A 17,894-nucleotide genomic window follows, 5' to 3' on the forward strand; every position below is an offset into this window, starting at 1 on the left:
TGCGGGGACCGCCCCCCCCGCGGCCGTTGACGCGCGCTCCCGCCCCAGTGCGGGGACCGCCCCCCGCGGCCGTTGACGCGCGCTCCCGCAGATCAAAAACTGCGCCCGAGTTGGGCCCGCGCCCGGGGGTGGGGGAGGGCTGAGCGGGCAAGGAGTGTACTGAGTCGGCGCAGAAGCGTGCCTGGCACCGGGGATCTGTGATGAATCCAGTTGAGTGCGAAGTCGGCGCCATCTTTGATGCAGTCACAGGGGAGATTCATCAGTCAAGATCATAGAAGGTACACATAAATGCTGGAGAAACCAGCGGGTGCAGCAGCATCTATGGAGCGAAGGATCATAGAGTCAAGATTGTGAAAGAAGGGACAAACAGATGCTGGTTTACACCGAAGAAGACAGACACAAAATGCTGGAGTTTCTCAGCCGGACAGGCAGCATCTCTGGATAGAAGGAATGGAAGAGGGTCTGTCTTATGTACCAAAGCAGAACAATGAAACTCTTCCTTGCAGCAGCTTAACAGGTCTGTAAACACAGTACTCAAGAGATAACATCATAAAAATAAACTAAAACACAAGAAGTTCAATGAAAATCTAATATTATTGCCAAACAAGACAGAAGCCTGAGGTACACACAATTGCTGGGGAAACTCAGCGGGTGCAGCAGCATCTATGGAGCGAAGGAAATAGGCGACGTTTCGGGCCGAAACCCTTCTTCAGACTCACTCAGGTCTGAAGAAGGGTTTCGGCCCGAAACGTCGCCTATTTCCTTCGCTCCATAGATGCTGCTGCACCCGCTGAGTTTCCCCAGCAATTGTGTGTACCTTCGATATTCCAGCATCTGCAGTCCCCTTTTGAACAGAAGCCTGAGGTCCCTGGTGCAACCAATATAGTTTGTATAGGAAGGAACTGCAGATGCTGGATTCAAACGAAGATAAATACTAAGAGCTGAAGAAACTCAGCAGATCAGGCAGCATCTCTGGAAAAAAAGGAACAGGTGAAATTTCAGGTCGAACCCTTCTTCAGATTGAGAGTCAGCGGCAACCTGACTCAGTCTGAAGAAGGATCTCAATCCGAAACGTCACATATTCCAATATAGTTTGTAGTTTAGTTGTAGTGTTCAATAGTCTGATGCTGATCATAGTTCAAGTTCAATTCACATTTATTGTCACATGCACCAATTGGTACAGTGAAATGTGAGTTACCATACACCCATATGAATAAAAAGAGCACAATTGAATACACATAACAAGAGGAGTTGAGTATAGGAGCAAAGAGGTCCTTCTGCAGTTGTACAGGGCCCTAGTGAGACCACACCTGGAGTATTGTGTCCAGTTTTGGTCCCCTAATTTGAAGAAGGACATTCTTACCATTGAGGGAGTGCAGCATAGGTTTTCAAGGTTAATTCCAGGGATGGCGGGACTGTCATATGCTGAGAGAATGGAGCGGCTGAGCTTGTATACTCTGGAGTTTAGAAGGATGAGAGAGGATCTTATTGAAACATATAAGATTATTAAGGGTTTGAACCGCTAGAGGCAGGAAACATGTTCCCGATGTTGGGCGAGTCCAGAACCAGGGGCCACAGTCTAAGAATAAGGGTTAAGCCATCAACAGAGACGAGAAAACACTTCTTCTCACAGAGAGTTGAGAGTCTGTGGAATTCTATGCCTCAGAGGGCAGTGGAGGCCAGTTCTCTGGATACTTTCAAGATACCAAAGTCAGGGGATATGGGGAGAAGGCAGGAACGGGGTACTGATTTGGGATGATCAGCCATGATCACATTGAATGGCGGTGCTGGCTCGAAGGGCCGAATGGCCTAACCTGCACCTATTGTCTATTGTGTAATAGAGTTTAACATAATCATCCACCACAGCGGAATCAACGTTTCTCACTGTGATGGAAGGCAATAAAGTTCAGTCACTCTTCCTCTTTGTTCACCCGTAGTCGGGGCCAGAACCCTCCGCAGTCGCCGCTACGGACGGCTCGATGTACAGGCCGTCTCGCCGGGATGATCGAAACTCCGACGTCGGAACGGACCGGAACATGCTCTGCGGGTTGGAGTTTTAGAAGCTGTTCATAGAACAGTACAGCACAGGAACGGGCCCTTCAGCCCTCAATGCTTGTGGCGTACATGGTGCCAAGTTAAACTGATCTCACGTGCCTGTACATGATCCATATCCCTCTATTCCCTGCACTTCCATGTGGCTATCCAAAAGCCTCTACCATATCTATCTCCATCACTACCCCTGACACTGCGTTCCAGCCATCCACCATTCTCTGTGTAAAATAATTTGTCCTGCACACCTTAATCTTTGCTCCTCTCACCTTAAAGCTAGTATTTGATGTTTTCTGTGAAAAGGAGTCATTTTTTTCATACAGAGGATGGTGAATCTTTGGAATTCTCTCACTGAGCTATAGAGGTTCATTCATTGAATTCACCCAAAGCAGACATCGATATATATCTGGACCGCACATGAATCTGCAGAAAATGGTGTTAAGGTTGATGATCACCAATTATTTTTATGAAGGGCAGAACAAGCTCAAAGGGCAAATGGCCTACTTTTACTCAATTGTGCCCTGGAACAGATCCAGGGCACAATTTAACCAGTTAAATAATTACTCCCAGCAACTCATCCACATCAGAAGCAGTGTACCATCAGTGAGAATTTTGGGGATTAGAGTTAGAAACATAGAAATTAGGTGCTGGAGTAGGCCATTCGGCCCTTCGAGCCTGCACCGCCATTCAATATGAACATGGCTGATCATCCAACTCAGTATCCTGTACCTGCCTTCTCTCCATACCCCCTGATCCCTTTAGCCACAAGGGCCACATCTAACTCCCTCTTAAATATAGCCAATGAACTGGCCTCAACTACATTCTGTGGCAGAGAATTTCAGAGATTCACCACTTTGTTAAAGCGCCTTGGGTATTAAAGCGCCTTGAGTATTAGAAAGGCGCTATATAAATCCCATCCATTATTATTATTATTATTTGTTGATTGAAGGATAATGCAAAACTGACACAAACCTGAATTCTCGAAGACTGAAGGTGAAAATTGAAAGCTGAATTTTAATACTTTATCCAAATGTTGGAATTTTAGTATGCATCAAGATCTTTGCACAAAAATATGTAATTTCAAATATTTTCAATACATAATACTGGACAGTAACTCAGATATAGACATTGTCAAGTATGTGGATTCAAAACCTCAAGATACAATTCATTAAATCATACCACATGTTTACACCAGAGGGCAGTCATATCCCATACAATAATATAGCTTGCCTGTATTACTCCACAAGTGAACATGAAGCACCTTTTTATCATTTTCTGAAACCACAATGCCTGGCTCTGTTAACAATCAGCAGGACATTGTCATTTTGACTGCAAAGATTTGCCTGAAAGCCAACAAATTGTTCATTCCAAATAACACATTAAATTAAAAGACTGGAGACACAAGGAACTGCAGATGTCGGTTTATAAAAAGACACAAAAGTGTCCCCAGAAAAGGGCGGCATGGTGGCGTAGCGGTAGAGTTGCTGCCTTATCGTGTCAGAGACCTGAGTTTGATCCTGACTATGGGTGCTCTCTGTATGGAGTTTGCACGTTCTCGCTGTGACCACGTGGACTTTCCCTAGTGTGTAGGATAGAACTAATGTATGGGTGATTGTTGGTCGGTGTGGACTCGGTGGGCCGAAGGGCCTGTTTCCACACTGTATCTCTAAAAATAAACTAAGATGTGCCTGACCCACAAGAAGGGTCTCGACCAGAAACGTCACCCATTCTTTCTATCCAGAGATGCTGCCTGTTCCGCTGAGATACTCTATCATTTTGTGTCTGTCTTACTCCAGTAGTAGGTGGCTTTTCAAATTAAGGCAATATTGGCTTTCAAAAACCAAATGTGAAATATTATAACTAAAAGAAAAGACAGCAGCTGGAGGAACTCAGCACAAAATGTAGTAATCATGTATTGTCTTTCTGCTGACTGTAGCAATGTCACAAAATTTTGAGATTTTAAAATTCAATTCTTTAATTTATCCCATCAGATAAAGCATAAAAATAAGTTTAATTTGACACCTAATTCACTTTCATATCTTCAGTATTAAAAAAGTTATGGCCATTTTCATACTCGGAAATTGTCATCTTGTTCCCTATTGCATTCTGAAACAAATATGAAACAATCTTACTTAGATTACTTGAAATTAGAGCATATAATTAGTTAGTTTCCTAATTGTAGCTAATTACAAAATTAAATTACTAGATCTAAACATCTATCCATTTTTTAAGAATAGATTAACATTTTTAAATAGCCTAAGTGTCCAAATAACATTCACACAAGAATTCAGAATATAACATAATTTTTAAATCTCATTGTCATGGGTTTATAGGCCAAATGGAAGGAATTTAATGTTTAATACCTGTAAATTAATGGCCATTTAAATCAACTTGCCTGTGGGATTTTCTGGAACGCGACCATTTGGAACATTGAGGTTGCGGTGATTTTAGTCCCACATATCGGCAGCAAATACACTGCCGGTTCTTCGTGGAAAAAAATCACCGTTTCGCAACTTAAAATGTGAATTAAATGCATCTTAAGAAACACTTTTATACATAAAAATAAACTACTTTCTTTTACCTGTCCCCTACATAAAATCCGGCCCCGTTGTCGGCATTGGTGGCTTCAGAAGCTGATTTTAAAATCATTCCAGCGATTAACTTGTCGGGCGAATTTTTTTTTAAAACACACAGAACGGCCGTCGGAACGATTCTTTAGCAAAAACGTTCACTCCAACAAATATAATCCAGGTACACAAAATTGCTGGGGAAACTCAGCGGGTGAAGCAGCATCTATGGAGCGAAGGAAATAGGCGACGTTTCGGGCCGAAACCCTTCTTCATAGGGCAAATATAATCCAGGACCAGGTCGGAAAAAAAACGCGTTTTAACCCCGCCCTCCCCCCTCAAACGCGCCAAAATCGCGCACACGGCCAGTGGCAGGATTGCAGCGCCGCTGAAGGTAAGTATTGTAACATACCTACTGACTGGATATCACGCGACAAAAGTTTTTCACCGTACACGTGACAATAAACTAAACTGAAACTGATCAAGCAGCATCTGTGGAGGGAAATGGGCAGTCAATGGTTCAGGTTGAGACCCTTCATGTTATTTTTGTCGAGATGATCCAAAACATCAACTGCCCATTTCCCTTCACAAATACTGCCTGGCCAGCTGAGTTCCTCTAACTACTCTCCTTTTCTTGCTTCAGATTCCAGTAGCCGCAGTTTCCCGTACCTCCTGAAATAGGCATGCGAGATGGAGATCAATATTTTTTCAAGTCACTTATGTCATCGTGGTGGTGTTTAGTTTAGATTGGTTTAGTTTTTCGAGATACAGCGTGGAAACAGCCCCTTTGGCCCACCGTGTCCGCGCCGACCAGCGATCCCTACACATTAACACTATCCTACACACAATTTACACCTACACAAGCCAATTAACCACCCACCGTGATATAAACTAAATGTTTTAAGCAACCTTGAAAAAACCCCTGTAATGGCAAAATTAACAAGACATTTTACAATATGGAAGAGTTTGATTCAACAGGTCATGACCTGAGAGTTACATTCAGATTTAGATTATTTTAAAAGCTTCGGACAAATACAATGCTTTACATTTGCTCAATTAAAGTGGAAACTAAAGTTGCAAATTTTGATATATAAAATGTATTTTGACCTTAATGGCAATTTAAGCCAATTTTAAAGTTGGCGGCACAGTGGCGTAGCGGTAGAGTTGCAGCCTGACTGCGCCAGAGAAGGAGTTTGTACGTCCTCCCCATGACCGCGTGGCACATTCGAAAGTCGTACGGGTTTGTTGGTTAATTGGCTTGGTATAAATCTCTAGTGTGTGTCGGATATTGTTAATGTAAGGGGATCGCCGGTCGGCGCAGACAAAATGGGCCGAAGGGCCGGTTTCCACGCAGTATTTCTAAAATTAAACTAAAATGTTTATAAACTGGGGATGATCAGCCATGATCACATTGAATGGTGGTGCTGGCTCGAAAGGATGAATGGCCTACTGCATCTATTGTCTATAAAAAGGTTCTACCATCCAATATCCATATTCAATATAAACTGGAAAATATATTTTAGCTTTGATCGCCCCGGCGCGGGAACTTCGATCGCCGGCTGCGGAAGCTTCAATCACCCGAACTGCGAATGGTTCAACTCCCCCGACCGCGGGAGAAAAGGAGGAAAGAAGATAAGACTTTATTGCCTTCTATCACAGTGGGGAATGGGGGGGAGCTGCTGCGGTGGATGCTTATGTCAATTTTCTATGTAGTTGTGTGTCTTGTTGCTTTTTTGGTATGGCTGTATGTCAAATTCCTCGTATGTTGCAAAACATACATGACTAATAAATTACGATTATGATTATAAATATGGAGCTAAACTTAGACTTTTGTTTAAAAGTCCTATCCTCAAACCACAATTGTTTGCTAAATAGCACATATTTCAGTGTAGCTTAAAATGGTGTGCACTAATGGTGTCTTGGCTTTACATTGTATATTAAATTGAACACACATATTCATTAAGAGTGTATTGCAATGTCAGTAGCATTATTCCTAGTAGTCATTTCTCCTCTTCCAATTCAAGAACCAAAGTTCCTCACCTTAATTCTGGTGGGGGGGGGGGGGGGGGGGGGGGGGGCAGGGGGGAGAGGGAGAGGGAGCTTTCAGTGTGGTTGAAGACCTAATTTTGTACTCATCTCAAAACAGAACTGGGAAAATCAAACCCTGATAAAGTTTAATCCTGATCACTCAAGCAGAGGAATATATGTTCACTAGAGGCATCATCATATGCCCACAGTTTTCACCTACTGACCTATGAGAAATAATTTTGATTGAGCAGGTTTGCTTTTAACCCTGAAGGCAGATTTCGACAACTAGAGTGGATTCAATTAACACAGCCAAGTTGGATCTCTCGCCAAGATATATTCCCTAGCATGAGTTTGTGGCCCAATCTCATCACTTTAAAAATGCAGGTTTTCTTAATTGCTGCTCACTTGCAGTATTATTCCTTCTAGCCTTTTGAAGTTTTAAGGACTTGTACCTAGAGCTATTTGCGAAGATGATGGACTGTGGGGTGGGGGGAGGAGATGGTTTAAGTAACATTTTACCATTTTTATTGAAAAATACAGCAGTGAAACTGGCCCTTCGACCCAAAGAGTCCATGTGACCATTAATCGCCCATTCACACTAGTTCCATGTTATCCCACTTTCTCGTTTCTCCCCACACACTAGGGGCTATTTACCTATGAACCTGTGCATTTTCAGGATGTGGAAGGAAATCGGAGCACCCGGAGAAAATTCAGGTGGTCATATGGACAACGTAAAAAAAACTCCGCACAGACAACACCCGTGGTCAGGATCGAACATTTGGTTGCCGGTGCTGTGAGGCAACAACTGACCATGCCACTGTGCTGGTTAAATTCAGGCAATAGGTGATGAAGGCTGCAGCAATGTTCAGGCAATTATCTAGGGAAAAGTTCATGGTTTATCCATAAAAGCCACATAACAACTGTGGGTGCTTGAAGAGGGAAAGGTATGGTGGATGGATTAACGTTATCAGGAATATCCAGTTCTATCCAAGGGGGTACATTTGAAATATGATGATTTATTTTTGCAGAAGCTCGTGGACTGGCCACAGTCTCTATTGTTGTTACACCAGCAGATTTTATCCCTCATCCAAGAGCATGGACGTAATTGGTTTCAAAGTTGGATCATTCCTGTTGCTTCAAATGAATGGTTAGAACTCCTTGCAGTGCATCATTAGACTGCTATGTTTGCCTGACCGTGCTTAAAGCGTACTCACTGGCTGTGAAACACGTTGGAACACCCCAAAAGCATGGAGAAGGCAATATTAGTTTAGTTTAGAGGTACAGAGTGGAAACAGGCCCTTGAGTCCACTGAGATCGTGCCGACCATCGATCGCCTGTACTCTAGTTCTATTTTATTCCGATTTATCATCGTACACACTCGGGGCAATCTACAGAAGCCAATTAACATACGACCCCGCACGTCTTTATACAGGGGGGGAGGGGGGAAATCGGAGCAGCCAGAGAAAATCCACGTGGTCACAGGGAGAAAGTACAAACTCGGCACAGACAGTATCCATAGTCTGGATCGAACCCGGGTCTCTACCGCTGCATAAATTCAGTCTCTTTGTGCACTGCCGGTGAAGAATCAGCAGGTTTGGGGGAAGATGCACATCTTTCCCTTTCAAGCCGCCTCTCCCGTCTCTACATCCTCTTCCTGACACCATCAACTCATTGCTGCAGACCTTTTCCCCATAGACTCACCCATGGTTTGCTTCCCCAAGTTTTGAAAGCTGGCTGACCAGTCAAGCGCAAGAAAATGGAGCCATGGTGAGGTCAATCTCTTTTATATACACCCACCTCTCCACTTGGGATGTGGTGGCATGGTCATAATCCATACTTGCTCTCGAGGAAGTGTGAAAATAATCAACTTGTAACAGTTTTATTGTCATTTGAATTCTTCCTCTGCAGGAAATCTAATGGATCAGGGAACGTAGCGATTGCATTTTTCATTGAAGAAACAGAAACTCAGGTAAAAAACTATAGTATATCTGGATTCCAATGCATTTTGAGCTGCTAAAGCTATCATCTTACTTACTTAAAGGAGATATACAGGCGACATTTTTTTTGTTATTGTCTGGGACGCGCTGGCAGGGGTGGTGGTTAAGGCAGATATGACAGTGGCATTTAAGAGACTTTTGGATTGGCATGGATATGCAGGGAATGGAGGGATGTGGATTATTTGCAGGCAGATAAGAGATGGTCCTGGCATCATGTTCGGCAAAGACACTGTGGGCCGAAGGGCTTGTTTTTGTGCTGTGCTGTTCTACGTTCTATGTTCCATCTGGTGATAAATGCGGAACAGGGTCACGGATTATATGATTTGGACGCCAACTGAAAACATCTTGTTCTTGCTAGGGGGGATCTTTATTTCGTGGTATAGTCTCAAGTCTTGGTTATAACCCAGATCCGATCACGACAGGTATTGGAGGACAGCCAAGGCTCATCCCAGAACAACACATCCATTTAGAGAGCACCTCCTAAATCTATGGTATCCACCATCTAGGAAGAGGGCAACAGATACGTGGCAATGCCACATCCAGAGGTCCCCACTCAGTCCAGCCCTGGAAACATGCCACTGTTTCTCAATTGAAGCTGGGTCTGAACCATAGAACATAGAACCGTACAGCACAGGGACAGGCTCTTCAGCCCACAATGTCTGTGACTAACATGAAGCCAAGATAAACTAATCTCCTCTGCCTGCATATTATCCATATCCCTCAATTCTCTGTATATCCATATTCCTGCCTAAAAGCCTCTTAAATGCCACATCGTATCTGCCTCCACCACCACCTCTGGCAGCATGTTCCAGACACCCACCACCCTCTGTGTAAAAACCTTACCTTGCACATCTCCTTTAAACTTTGCCTCTCTCGACTTAAAGCTAATCTTTGTTTTCCACCCGGCGTAAAAAAGAGGTTCTGAATGTCAACCTTACCAATGCCTCTCATCATTTTATACGCTTGAATCAAGTCTCCCCTCAACCTCCGGCACTTCAGAGAAAACAGTCCACGTCCGACCAACCTCTCCTTGCAGCCAATACCCCCAAATCCAGGTAGCATTATCCCGAGACCCTCTCTTCAACACCAAAAGGACTGCATCTGTTAAAGATGGCAGCTCCCTGCCGCTTTTTCCAAGGGCTTTTCCAGAATAAGCTTTTCCAGTATCGCTCACGTTCACGAACATAAAAAACTCTAATCAGAACCTGATCATGTAAGCGGACAGCAGTTAGTATTCATGGTTTCACCTCAACCCCTTCCCTACATCACCCACCACCTGTGTAGGAAAGAGCTGCAGATGCTGGTTTACACCGTAGACACAAAAACGCTGGAGTAACTCAGTGGGACAGGCAGCATCTCTGGAGAGAAGGAATGGGTGATGTTTCAGGGCCAAAGGTCAAGGTCGAAGAAGGGTCTCGACCCGAAACGTCACCCATTCCTTCTACCCAGAGATGCTGCCTGTCCCGCTGAGCTGCCCACCGCCTGTGATTAGCATCAGCGTGATCCGTACCTTCCTTACAGTGAATGGAAAGGACAGGACCTGTGGTTAAGGGGATCAGAGGGTATGGAGAGAAGGCAGGTACGGGATACTGAGTTGGATGATCAGCCATGATCATATTGAATGGCGGTGCAGGCTCGAAGGGCCGAATGGCCTACTCCTGCACCTAATTTCTATGTTTCTATGAAAGACAGCATCCAGGGATTTCTTGTGTGGAAGGCCAGATATGACAGGAGTACAGGCTGAAAGAAGAGTACACTCCAGCAAACATACCTAGAGGTGTAGACACAAGGAACTGCAGATGCTGGAATCCTGAGTGAAACACAGAGGGATGGAGTAATTCATAGAAACATAGAAAATAGGTGCAGGAGTAGGCCATTCGGTCCTTCGAGCCTGCACCGCCATTCGATATGATCATGGCTGATCATCCAACTCAGTATCCCATCCCTGCCTTCTCTCCATACCCCCTGATCCCTTTAGCCACAAGGGCCACATCTAACTCCCTCTTAAATATAGCCAATGAACTGGCCTCAACTACCTTCTGTGGCAGAGAATTCCACAGATTCACCACTCTCTGTGTAAAACATGATTTTTTCATCTCGGTCCTAAAAGACTTCCCTCTTATCCTTAAACTGTGACCCCTAGTTCTGGACTTCCCCAACATCGGGAATAATCTTCCTGCATCTAGCCTGTCCAACCCCTTAAAATTTTTGTAAGTTTCTATTCAGCAGGTCAGGCAACATTTTGGGTCATAGAAACATAGAAATTAGGTGCAGGAGTAGGCCATTCGGCCCTTCGAGCCTGCACCGCCATTCAATATGATCATGGCTGATCATCCAACTCAGTATCCCGTACCTGCCTTCTCTCCATACCCTCTGATCCCCTTAGCCACAAGGGCCACATCTAACTCCCAAGCACATCAGCGCCTCTACTTCCTGAGAAGATTACGGAGAGTCGGATTGTCAAGGAAGACTCTCTCTAACTTCTACAGGTGCACAGTCGAGAGCATGCTGACCGGTTGCATCGTGGCTTGGTTCGGCAATTTGAGCGCCCTGGAGAGGAAAAGACTACAAAATGTAGTAAACACTGCCCAGTCCATCATCGGCTCTGACCTTCCTTCCATCGAGGGGATTTATCGCAGTCGCTGCCTCAAAAAGGCTGGCAGTATCATCAAAGACCCACACCATCCTGGCCACACACTCATCTCCCTACTACCTTCAGGTAGAAGGTACAGGAGCCTGAAGACTGCAACAACCAGGTTCAGGAATAGCTACTTCCCCTCAGCCATCAGGCTATTAAACCTGGCTCGGACAAAACTCTGATTATTAGCAACCACTTTCTGTTATTTGCACTATCAGTTTATTTATTCATGTGTGTATATATTTATATCATGGTATATGGACACATTTATCTGTTTTGTAGTAAATGCCTACTATTTTCTGTGTGCTTAAGCAAAGCAAGAATTTCATTGTCCTATACAGGGACACATGACAATAAACTCACTTGAACTTGAACTTGAACTTAAATATAGCCAATGAACTGGCCTCGACTACCCTCTGTGGCAGGGAGTTCCAGAGATTCACCACTCTCTGTGTGAAAAAAGTTCTTCTCATCTCGGTTTTAAAGGATTTCCCCCTTATCTGTGACCCCTTGTCCTGGACTTCCCCAACATCGGGAGCAATCTTCCTGCATCTAGCCTGTCCAACCCCTTAAGAATTTTGTAAGTTTCTATAAGATCCCCTCTCAATCTCCTAAATTCTAGAGAGTATAAACCAAGTCTATCCAGTCTTTCTTCATAAGACAGTCCTGACATCCCAGGAATCAGTCTGGTGAACCTTCTCTGCACTCCCTCTATGGCAATAATGTCCTTCCTCAGATTTGGAGACCAAAACTGTACGCAATACTCCAGGTGTGGTCTCACCAAGACCCTGTACAACTGCAGTAGAACCTCCCTGCTCCTATACTCAAATCCTTTTGCTATGAAAGCTAACATACCATTCGCTTTCTTCACTGCCTGCTGTACCTGCATGCCCACTTTCAATGACTGGTGTACCATGACACCCAGGTCTCGCTGCATCTCCCCTTTTCCTAGTCGGCCACCATTTAGATAATAGTCTGCTTTCCTGTTTTTGCCACCAAAATGGATAACCTCACATTTATCCACATTATACTGCATCTGCCAAACATTTGCCCACTCACCCAGCCTATCCAAGTCACCTTGCAGTCTCCTAGCATCATCCTCACAGCTAAGACTGCCCCCCAGCTTAGTGTCATCCGCAAACTTGGAGATATTGCCTTCAATTCCCTCATCCAGATCATTAATATATATTGTAAATAGCTGGGGTCCCAGCACTGAGCCTTGCGGTACCCCACTAGTCACTGCCTGCCATTGTGAAAAGGACCCGTTTACTCCTACTCTTTGCTTCCTGTTTGCCAGCCAGTTCTCTATCCACATCAATACTGAACCCCCAATGCCATGTGCTTTAAGTTTGTAAACTAATCTCTTATGTGGGACCTTGTCGAAAGCCTTCTGGAAGTCCAGATACACCACATCCACTGGTTCTCCCCTATCCACGCTACTAGTTACATCCTCGAAAAATTCTATAAGATTCGTCAGACATGATTTACCTTTTGTAAATCCATGCTGACTTTGTCCAATGATTTCACCACTTTCCAAATGTGCTGCTATCCCATCTTTAATAACTGACTCTAGCAGTTTCCCCACTACCGATGTTAGACTAACTGGTCTGTAATTCCCGTTTTCTCTCTCCCTCCCTTCTTAAAAAGTGGGGTTACGTTTGCTACCCGCCAATCCTCAGGAACTACTCCAGAATCTAAAGAGTTTTGAAAGATTATTACTAATGCATCCACTATTTCTGGAGCTACTTCCTTAAGTACTCTGGGATGCAGCCTATCTGGCCCTGGGGATTTATCGGCCTTTAATCCATTTAATTTACCCAACACCACTTCCCGGCTAACCTGGATTTCACTCAATTCCTCCAACTCCTTTGACCCGCGGTCCCCTGCTATTTCCGGCAGATTATTTATGTCTTCCTTAGTGAAGACGGAACCAAAGTAGTTATTCAATTGGTCCGCCATATCCTTGTTCCCCATGATCAACTCACCTATTTCTTACTGCAAGGGACCTACATTTGTTTTAACTAATCTCTTTCTTTTCACATATCTTGTGACCTAAATTGTGTGTCATTTATATCCCAATTTAGCCTCCACTCCCACTCCCTTCTTTAAAGAAAGGCCCAACAAGTTCAAGAAACCAACTACTTCGAGGTAAGATTGTATTCTTTTATTTAGAAATAGTTGAAATTGGTGCTAGGCGTTAAGAGTCTGTACAGTCTATCCACACAGCTCAAGAGTCCAGGGCTTCTCTCCCCACCTCCCACCCCCCTCCCTCCCTCCCTCACATCCTACAAATTAAAAAGAGACATATATTGTGGTGGCACAGACATACAATTGTGGGTTAATGCCCAACGGCAACCTTCTGATCAAAACTGTGCTTTTAAAAGAGCATCCAAGGTGCCAGAAGGGAGGTTAAGGTTAAGAATCTGAAACACACGGGTGCCATACTTGCAAATCCTGCATTAACTGGCTGTATACCAGAGGTCCACCAATTGGGAGAAAAAAAAACAATAGAGCAAATAATCCATCTACTCATCAACAGAAATTTTCCCTCCAAATGCTGAAAATAAATTAAAATTAAATCGATTTAACAAACAAAATTACATGAACAAATATTCAGTCGTCGACAGACTTGCATAAGACAACCAGCGACCAACAGTTAGTTAATTGGTTACAATTTATTACAATGATTTTAGAGCTTTTTTTTTCAGGGAATAAACTATCATTGTTATCTATTTTGTTTTAAATTGTTGCCTTGTTTTTTTAAGTACCTTGATCTATTTAATACATTTTCATTTTCAAGTTTAACAAGCAAGCAAACATTCAGTTCCAAAGCTGCTTATATATGCTTTGCCCAATACTTTTAGATTCCTGCGCCAAATGTTGTGTTTGTATTAAAGTCCTGGTTCATGAGGTCTTTTACCTCGGGTGGCAGTGTATCAAAGAGGTGATCTTCGACCACCAGCCCACTTTTCTTCAGAAGGCGACAGTGGACCAGGTCGGCTGGAAGTCTGTCAAAGCAGTTTCCTTTCACTTCCAGCTGAGTCAACTGCACCAGCTGGCTAATCTTGTCCGAAATGGAAGTGATGCCGTTTTGCCCCAGGTTCAAAACCTTCAACTTTGTGCACTTGTAAAGCTGCTTTGGCAACATTTCCACACGGTTCCCCGTCATGGCAAAGTGCTGCAAGTTCTGGAGGGAGGCGATCTCGGCGGGAATGATGTTGATGGAATTGTGGCCAATGTCCAGGATCCGGAGCTTTTGCAACGTGAAGAGAGCCGTTGGCAGCGACTCCAGTTTGTTGTGGGAAAGGTACAGCATCTCCAGGTTCTTCACCAGGCTGATGGAGGAAGGGATGGTGATGATCTTGTTGTGCCACAGCTTCAGGCAGGTCAGACGCTTCAGGTGCTGGAAGCTAATCACCTCCTCGATGGTGCGAATGTTGTTGGATTTCAGGTCGAGCTCCTGCAGGTTGGATAAGCTGAAAATGGCGTGGGGAATGCGCTCCAGCTCACTATTGTGCAGCTCCAGCTCGGTGAGGTTGATCATCTTCTTCAAGCTGTTCAGTACTAAGAGTTTGGTCCCGTCATTGTGAACCAGCAGTGCAGTGAGGTGGGGTGCAACGTCAGTAACATTGGAGGGGATTTTGGTCAGGTTACTCTTCAAGTGCAAGATCTTCAGGTGCTTCAGCTCCCTCAGGGACTCCAGCGCGATCATCTTATTGTTTTCAGAGTTCAAGTTGCCGACCAGATGGAGTTCACGCAGGTTTCTGAGCAGGTAAACCCAGGTGGGAATCTCCGCCACGTCGGTGAACTTAATGTGCAGATACCTCAGGTGGTCGCGGAGGAAGCTGAAGGCAGTTTGCTCCACTTTGGCGGGGCAATGGTTGAGGTGCAGCTCCTGAAGATTGATCATCTGGGAGATCTTGGCAGGGATCTTGGCCTCGGGTATCAGCTCCAGCTTCAGCACCTCCAGCTCGGTCACGTCGAAGACGGCGTCGGGCACGCCGGACAGCATGAAGAGGTGGAGCTCCTGCTTGTCCTGGGGGTTGCGCGAGACGTGCTGTTTGAGCTTCTCGTAGGTCCACTCGTGGTTCAGGCTGAGCTCCCTCAGCTTGTTCTCGCTCACCTCTGACAGGAAGACACCAAAGCGCTTGGAGTAGAGCTGGTCGTACTGGTCGACCATGTGCAGGAGAAAGGCAAAGTCATTTTTCACATCCGGGATATCACTAAAGCTACTCTCCTCCCGCACCTTTTCAAACGAGTATTCCTTTAGAGGCCGCCTGAACAGCCAAAACAAAGTGTAAAGGCAAACTAGTCCATAAACACATATAAGTGCAACGTAACTAATTAGTAATTTACGCAGCATAAAAGCCATGTTGTGAGTACAGCAAAATTCAGTATATCCAGTCAAATGCTCTATGCCTGGTTCACAGCTATGTTCAAACTTTATAGAAGTCATAAACGTAAGTGTATAGCATAAAATAAACGTTAATTTCAATGTTTTTATGACCGTCTGTACAACGTAGAGTTTGTAAATCAAATCGCTGTCTTCCACGTGGGCTCGGAACTTACGGACCTTTTCGAAGAGGGCTTTGGCTTGCTCCCCGTCTTTCTTGTCTAATATCGTCATGCTGGGAACCTCAATCACGGGCTTGTCTGTCGAAAACTTGGGCCCGATCCTCGTTATCATGGGCGTGCTGGAGCTGGGACTCTCCTCTTCACTGCCCGTCGACAGGTGCTTTGCGACCGAGGTCTTGAAGCGCTGCTTGTTCTCCTCAGAGTCCTCGCACGCCGTCTCGGAGAGCGCTTTTGTCGTCCACGGAGACTCAAAGCACTTTCCCAAGATGGAGACAAAATGTTCGATCTTGGAGCTGGTCTTGGGGTACTTGAACCAGAAGTTGCTGCTGACCATGAGGATGAGTGTGTGGATCAGGGCAAGGTAGGGGAAATACTTGGAATACCAGGGCAAGGCCTCATGGTAGCACATCTGATTGATGAAAATATATTGCTGGTACTCCAGGTTCGTTGGGCGGCCAAAGTTAAAAGGGCCGTTTTTACTGGAACCCGAGTGTTGTCCTGTTGCCTGTTGTCCTGGTGCCTGCGGCATGCTTCCAGGAGTAAATGAGTCATGTGGTGATCTGCTCTCCAGTTGTGATACTGTAGGTGTTTGAGAAGATGTCATAGTAGCTTTGGAGTTACATTTCTGTATTTCTGACATCCTAGGAAGACATACAACTTGATCTTTGGTTAGCTGCATGGTGCCTGCAAAGATAGCGACCATCAGCATTACGATGGCTAAGTAGTCCATGAAAACATCCCACCATGGCTTCAGAATCCGATAGGTTGCCTGGATATCGTTGAGGGATGCAACTTCTGTGAGGGTAAACATTCCTGTAAAATAGATTAAACAAGTTATTATTTTAGGTTTAAGGTGAGAGGGGAAAAGATTTAATAGGAATCTGAGGGGTAATGTTTTCACACAAAGGGTGGTGGGTGTATGGAACAAGTTGCCAGAGGACCTAGTTGAGGCAGGGGCTATCTCAACTTTTGAAACAGTTAGGCAGGTACATGTATGGGACAGGTTTGGAGAGATATGGAACAAATGCAGCCAGATGGAACTAGTGTAGCTGGCATATTGGTCAGTGTGGGCAAGTTGGGCAGAAGGGCCTGTTTCCATGCTGTATCACTCTATGACTGTTAGAGGTGCAGGAAGTAACTGCAGATGCTGATTTACACCAAAGATAGACACAAAATGCTGGAGTAACTCAATGGGGCAGGCAGCATCTCGAGAGAAGGAACGGATGACGTTTCGAGTCAAGACTCTTCTTCAGACTGAGAATCAGAGGAGAGGGAGACATAGAGATATCCAATTTGTATTATTATCGGAGCAGGTTATAAAGACATTTGGAAGCACAGCAAAGGCACAGGCCCACAAATCAATTCAATTATACTTTATTATCACTAATACCTAAGTACAATCAAATGCTTTGTTTTGTATACAACCCGGTGAAATCATATAACAGGCCTCACCTCAGCAAAAATCCACACGGTCACGGGGAGAACGTACAAACTCAGTACAGACAGCACCCGTAGCCGGGATCGAACCCGGGTCTCTGGCACTGATAAGGCAGGTCATAATGTGGGCAAAATGGGGGTTTTGTAGATGGGCAGTAAAAGTCCAGTATAGATGTGATGGGCTGAAGGGCCTGTTTCTGTGCGGTTCGACTCTATTTGAGCTTCCAAAAGGAGTCTGCTTGAAGAAGCTTCCCAAACCCGAAACTTCACCAATGCATGTTCAGTTGCTGCCTGACCTCCTGTGTTACTCCAGCAAGTTGTGTCTTTTTTGTTTTTTGTAAGCCAGCATCTGCAATTCCTTATATCAACATTGTTGGTGCCTTGACCAAATTGGGGCAAGGTTCAGAGTTCAATGCAGGCAGATGGGGAGGGGGGGGGGGGGGGGGCAAAGCAGGAGGCACCTACATGTCACAAGTGGGTGGAATTGCAACAATTGGTCAGCAGGGGGCTGCATCAAAGGGAGAAAGGATGGTGATGGTGGCCGGATAAGGGTGGTGCAAGTCACATATTGGCAGTTACTGAACTCCATGTGTAAATGAGTGA

The 17,894-nt window shown here is 44.8% G+C and overlaps 1 protein-coding gene and 1 long non-coding RNA gene across 2 annotated transcripts in view; one reads left to right on the forward strand and one right to left on the reverse strand.

Annotated features, from left to right (window-relative positions):
• The first annotated feature begins 92 nt into the window (after nt 1-92).
• LOC116978013 lies at nt 93-13,428 on the forward strand. The gene is made up of 3 exons (XR_004413353.1): nt 93-517; nt 8,553-8,613; nt 13,364-13,428. It is a non-coding gene; the product is annotated as an uncharacterized LOC116978013 (long non-coding RNA).
• The window catches only part of lrrc8d (leucine rich repeat containing 8 VRAC subunit D), an 80,643-nt gene continuing 76,177 nt past the window's right edge, over nt 13,429-17,894 (reverse strand). Inside the window, exon 3 of the mRNA XM_033028992.1 lies at nt 13,429-16,667. Coding sequence (XP_032884883.1) covers nt 14,140-16,665 — 2,526 coding nt within the window. The 5' untranslated portion in view covers nt 16,666-16,667 and the 3' untranslated portion in view covers nt 13,429-14,139. The remainder of the gene's footprint in view (nt 16,668-17,894) is intronic.

This window comes from Amblyraja radiata, chromosome 10 (genome assembly GCF_010909765.2).
Source record: "Amblyraja radiata isolate CabotCenter1 chromosome 10, sAmbRad1.1.pri, whole genome shotgun sequence".
Lineage (NCBI taxonomy): Eukaryota > Metazoa > Chordata > Chondrichthyes > Rajiformes > Rajidae > Amblyraja > Amblyraja radiata.